Raw genomic sequence first — 6,000 nt, 5'->3', positions numbered from 1 at the left:
TTTAGACTGTACTCAGTAGCACGCAATGCGACCTATGGCAGCACAACGTTTGTGATATTAAATTTGTATTGAAATCGTATCCAGCGGCGGATTGGGCGGGCGGGGGGTTCTTAGGGGTCAGGGACCCCCCCCCCCCCGTTGAAAAAAAATATTCAATTTGTTTTTGTATAATATAAAAAAATCATTAATTTAGTCTGACGATTTTAAAGTTTGCCCCCCCCCAATAAAAAATCATGTATCTGCCCCTGGTATCGTCATAGTGTACAATAAAGCAGACAGTAACGACAAAATGTATGTTGATTTGGCACACGGAATAGCGCCCTCACGCTTCAAAAGGTCAAAGGTAACACAGAATTCTTTCTAAAGATGGTGGAATAAGACGTTTGCTGAGGATAGTCTTGTTTTCCACATCGTAAGTATTGCTCGTTCGTCTGATCATATAATTGTTACTTTGAATAGAAATGTCCGCGTACAAAATTGTCTCTTGAAAAGTTAGTGCTGATCGTTTTGACGGCGGTTCGGGTTGTATATACATGTCTGTTCTGTCACCATCACAACAACAAATCAATCGGCACGACGACAGCAACGCATTGCCAGTTTGAAACAAACACGGATTGTGTAGTATGATTATTTATGTGTATAAATGGCGTTCAACTTGGTGACTGTCGTATACCTCTACGAATATACCTATGAGTTCAGAGAATTTAGAACCAAATTCGGATTGTGTTCGTGTACTTAAAGGGTCATTAGCTTTAACCATGTCTTTGCTTTAACTGAACTGTCTGTCAAACACCAATCAAGTAGTTTATTTCTGTAGATGGACGTCTTATGTGATGGTTGCTACCATCTAGGCCGATTATTTTGATCCAAAATGCTGTTTTTTAAACCCAAGTATATGGGTCCATTTTTTATTTTGACGAGCACATTAAACTCTACATGTGTACTATATATCTTATTGTTATTGTAAATGAATTAATTCTTCACTGGGTTTTAACTTGCTATTTTTTGCTGATAAGTAAAATACGCAAAATTGAATCTACATGAATATGTTGAAATAACAATAGAACTCATTGTTTTCCTTGCTAATTTGTGAACTTGAAACCCAAAATTTGTGTGCAAAAACATCAGAATAGTGAAATTAAATGTCATTAAAAATAAGTTAAATAATTTGAAGAATTACTTACATTTTGATGGCTTATGAACAAATATTTTTTTTTCAATCAGATTACAATTTTGGTGATAGTTTCTACAGTTTCTACAGCAGTCACTAAATACAAGCTTCATTACCACAGAATACCATGAATTCTGAACCATATATCACCTGTGTTCAAAGTGCAAGCATGTAATGAAGGTCATGCTCACTTTACTCAGAAATACAGGAAGTGACAAACACAAAATACCATGATTGTTCTTATTTTAAACCGTATGTATCACAATTTGTTTGAAAGTGATATCATGTGATTAAGGTCATGCTGAGATGAACCATACAGGAAGTGACATAAAATATTCTATTGTTCCTATGTATCACATTTGTGTGAAAGTGAAAGCAGAGGGTCATACTGACATTACTCATTGGTTCATATAGAAATTAACAAACACAAAATACCCATATTGTTCGTATTTCAAACCATGTATCTCATTTGTGTGAAGGTGAAAGCGTATAATGAAGGTCATGACCCACAATACATGTACTGTCACCAGCCGTGATGTACACAAGATGTAATTCTGTATTTATTTATTATAATGTGTGAGTTGTACATGAAAGATTTATTTATATATTTAATTATTATCATAGGTAGAGGTGAGAGGTGGGATTTTATAGGCAATATTTAGGTGCATTTAACACTATACATACAGCACTGGACTTCACTGGATGAGTATCTGCGTGATGAATGTACAGGCGACTGGTATTTAAAGTCCAACGGCGTGTTTCCATGAGGTTGCTGCTCAAGATTTTATCCAATGAATAGGGTTTTACGCTTTGAGTGTGCCTGAAATCCGGTGAGCAAATATACATACTACCATAGCTGAACCCGGCATTTAGAATCAAAGTCTGAATCTTCAAAACTGAGAAGGAAGCCTGGTGATACAGTTACGAAGGTAGAGTTGAACATTTCAATTCGCGAACTCCAGTCGCTGGCCATGTAAAGATCATTGGAGCAACCAACTCTGGGCTGCAAGGACTTGGCACACGTTGAGAAACTGAACCGGGTACCAAACATTCCTACACTCACATAAGTTAGTGATGGGCTTTCAGTTATTATATTATGCTTGTAACTTTATAGAATTGTTATTTTCCTGGCCTGTTTATTTGCATGATATTTTACAAATATATATATGAAGAGTATTTAATGTTGTTTTTCCCTTTTGCTGTGTGTTTCTGTCACCTTCACCTCTTACTAACCGGGTAACCGTGTTGGTGTGTGGTGAAAGCCACATTTAGCACTAAATTACTGCAGGGGTGACTGATACTGCAGGAGATCAGAACTATACCAAGTATAAATTTTGTACTATGGTTTCACTTAGTCCATGTGTGGTATCGTATGTGTAAGATTAACCAAGTTGCACTCTTGTTTATATTTATATATGCATATAATTGTATTGAACTATACTGGTGCCATTCAGTCGAAAATATTCCTGTTTTAAAATTGATTACAAACCTGCACACGAGGCAGTTAAAAATATTGAATATTATTGGGTATTTTGGGTTAATATTTGACCTGACCCTGTGACCTCATGTACATACAGAAATTTATACAATTCTGATTTTATTTTCAGTAAAATTATCATATAGCAAGATGTCTAACAACAGCAAGATAGCGTTGCATTACAAGGCACCTAGTGTGGGTGCAATGTTTGAACATGGTATACCAAGCATAGAGACACTGCAATCTGTTATTAAAGACATAGACCAGCAGTTGGATGATAATTCTTATAGGTAAATATTTTATTTTATTTCATTTCATTTCATTTTATTTTATTTTATTTTTATTTTTTATTTTATTTTATTTTATTTTATTTTATTTTATTTTATTTTATTTTATTTTATTTTATTTTATTTTATTTTATTTTATTTTATTTTATTTTTATTTTATTTTATTTTATTTTATTTTCCATTAAGTTACATACTCACTAGCCATTGAGTGACGTTCTCACTAACCATTGAGTGATGTGCTCACTAGCCATTGAGTGACATACACACTAGCCATTGAGTGACATTCTCACTAGACATTGAGTGACATGCTCATTAGCCATTGAATGAGGTACTCCAGGGGTTTCACAAATGTATTTAATAGCAGGCCATCGTCCTGTAACAACAGGCCAAAAAAAGAAAAAGGTTCTCGGCAGTTTGCGCTGCAGTGAGGCCGATGTAGGCAGTCTGGGTGGAGAAAGTATACGGCCAATTTGGGTTTGTAGCCGGCCATATGGCCAGCGGTCAGCTCTTAACGAAACCCCTGGTACTCACTAGCCATTGAGTGACATACTCACTAGCCATTGACATACTCAAACTAGCCATTCAGTGACATACTCACTAGCCATTGAGCGACATACTCACTAACTATTGAGTGACATACCCACTAACCATTGTGTGACATATTCACTAGTCATTGAGTGACATACTCACTAGCGATTATTGAGTAACATACTAACTAGCAATTATTGAGTGATGTACACACAAGCCATTATTGAGTGACATACTCACTAGCCATTGTGTGACATATTCACTAGTCATTGAGTGACATACTCACTAGCGATTATTGAGTAACATACTAACTAGCAATTATTGAGTGACGTACTCACTAGCCATTAAAGTGTAACTGAATTGGGCCAATTGACTTTTTTGTGTGCAAAATTTATTTATAAACAACATTATGAAAAAAAATCAAGTGAAAAGGGTATATAAATTGGGTAAACAGTCAATGATATTCCAAAACCGGGCCACGCCCCCCTCTCCTGCCACCTTCAAGTTTTTTCGGCATTACGAGTGTTGCCGAAATGGCGCCACCAACGGGACCATACAGCAGGAGATTGCTAGCAGACAAGATTGTTTACCATTTTCCATATGCAAGCGTTTAGTAAACCAGCATACAATACAGTTCTCGCGAAAGCTTTGGCTTTTGTGGCATCATTGTCGCCTACGCACGGCTTCATTGTCGCCTCAGCATCGCATCATTGTGGCATCAGCTTCGCGTCATTGAAAATTGAAGCTGTGCTCGCCTTGCTTATTTTGTGGCATCATCGTGGCCTCAGCTTCGCAGTCTCATGGCATCAACATGGCATCAGCTTCAAAGTATTGTGACATGAGTAAAATGACATTTTACTAAAAAGATATCTTGTTGAATTATTTTAGTGTTGCGAGTATTGGGCATCAAAAACTTTGTGAAGTACATTACAATCGGCAAGGTGACGAGTGTCGTATTGACTGCAAGGAAAATTGTGATAAATTTAAATCACACGATGAAATCGTCGTTCGGATACAACAAAATTTGCTATATACGAAATGAAACTGTTCTTGTTATAAAATTTTTCGCTCATTTTATTTTCTGGTAAGAGAACCGATCCCATGGCCGGACTACTAATACATGCACAACACACATACGCCGCCTGGTGCGTCGGCGTTGTCGCCAGTCATCTTGATACAAAGTTCCAAAACAAGTGCGTACATTTCCAACTATGATTGGTTGGTTGTGATGGCGTTGGTCTGGTAAAATTTGACATCCAATTTTAAAATTAAGTCACGAGCTCGATCTATACGTACTTTAAAAGTATTCTCACAAAAAATATTTTCAAATAAAAACCACATGCCCTGTAAAAAATCGAATAGCGCTTGACATGCAGAAATAATTTATTGGTCTTCAGAAAAAAACGTGTCCATTTAGTTGTAGCCGTAAATATTTGGTGACCAGCCGATGAACAATTTGAAAATCATGATTCACACGGAAGTCCTTCGATACTGAAAATCGACGACCTCAGTCTGGTTTACTTTATTTCCCAACTTGCAAAACTGATTTGTATCTCAGCCCTGTTTTTTTTTGAACTGAGGTAAAATCCCATCCGTTTGTCAAAATATGCCGATGTTTTTCAGTGAATAATTGTGAAGCCTGTCACAGCACAAAAAACTAAGTTAATCGACGCCGGAGATTGGATGGTACGACGACCCTTCAATTTGCATCAAATATGCTTTGTTACAACATCATTGATTGGCTGAGAGTCACCTGATCGGGGAACGACCTGGGTTACAGAACCATATTTGTCCGTATTATCAACAGAACTTTGCGAGATAACCACACCCACATTTTCATTCATTTTTAGCGTGGAAGTTGCCAACAAATGTCGAAAAACTCATGAATTTTATAGATTCGAATAAAATAAAGCTAGCGATTGGTAAGACTGGTAAATAATATATCCCCCGATGCTCTTCGATTTTTTTTTATTTCAAGGTGAGAAATGGATAGTTGAAATTCCATCGATTTCAAGGTGACTGTTCCACCGCGATAACTCTACGCACTGTTGTAGTTTCGCGAGGTAAAAAAAAATATAATAAATAGTACTTGTTCATTATTTGGTTTTACAGCCCGCAAATTACGGGACATGATCCTGGTGAATTGCTATAAATAAATGCTGATTGTGTTGAATGACGGACGTCGGGACCATTTGGAGAAACCATGGAACTATAGGGGTTTATAGTTCCATGGAGAAACCAACGGGGATCGATATTCCAAACAAATTATTGGGACACGGTCGGTGGACCTTTCAAACAAATGAAATTATTAACGAAAGACGAGATTTTTCTAGATATTTACGAACAAATATATATCAAATATATGCAAAATTGACACAGAGAGGTGTAATATTAGGTTTTATTTTAGCCTTTATTTAATATTTTCTTTCACTCAGTCCATGCGTGGGAGTTCTATTTAGCTTCATGGTCCTTCGGCTTGTCTTCTCCTTGGGGGAAAACAACAATAATTCGAATTTACGACATCAGTGGACCAAAGC

The 6,000-nt window shown here is 36.6% G+C and overlaps 1 protein-coding gene across 1 annotated transcript in view; it reads left to right on the top strand.

Annotated features, from left to right (window-relative positions):
• The first annotated feature begins 340 nt into the window (after nt 1-340).
• LOC102805910 (uncharacterized protein KIAA0825-like) overlaps nt 341-6,000 on the top strand; it is a 31,013-nt gene continuing 25,353 nt past the window's right edge. Inside the window, exons 1-2 of the mRNA XM_085507198.1 lie at nt 341-412; nt 2,779-2,938. Of these exons, the coding sequence (XP_085363324.1) occupies nt 2,799-2,938 (140 nt within the window). The 5' untranslated portion in view covers nt 341-412; nt 2,779-2,798. The remainder of the gene's footprint in view (nt 413-2,778; nt 2,939-6,000) is intronic.

This window comes from Saccoglossus kowalevskii, chromosome 13 (genome assembly GCF_978046115.1).
Source record: "Saccoglossus kowalevskii chromosome 13, keSacKowa6.1, whole genome shotgun sequence".
In the NCBI taxonomy this organism is placed as follows: Eukaryota; Metazoa; Hemichordata; class Enteropneusta; family Harrimaniidae; genus Saccoglossus; species Saccoglossus kowalevskii.
The sequence above is the reverse complement of the archived record's forward strand: the minus strand, read 5'-3'. Positions and strand labels throughout refer to the sequence as shown.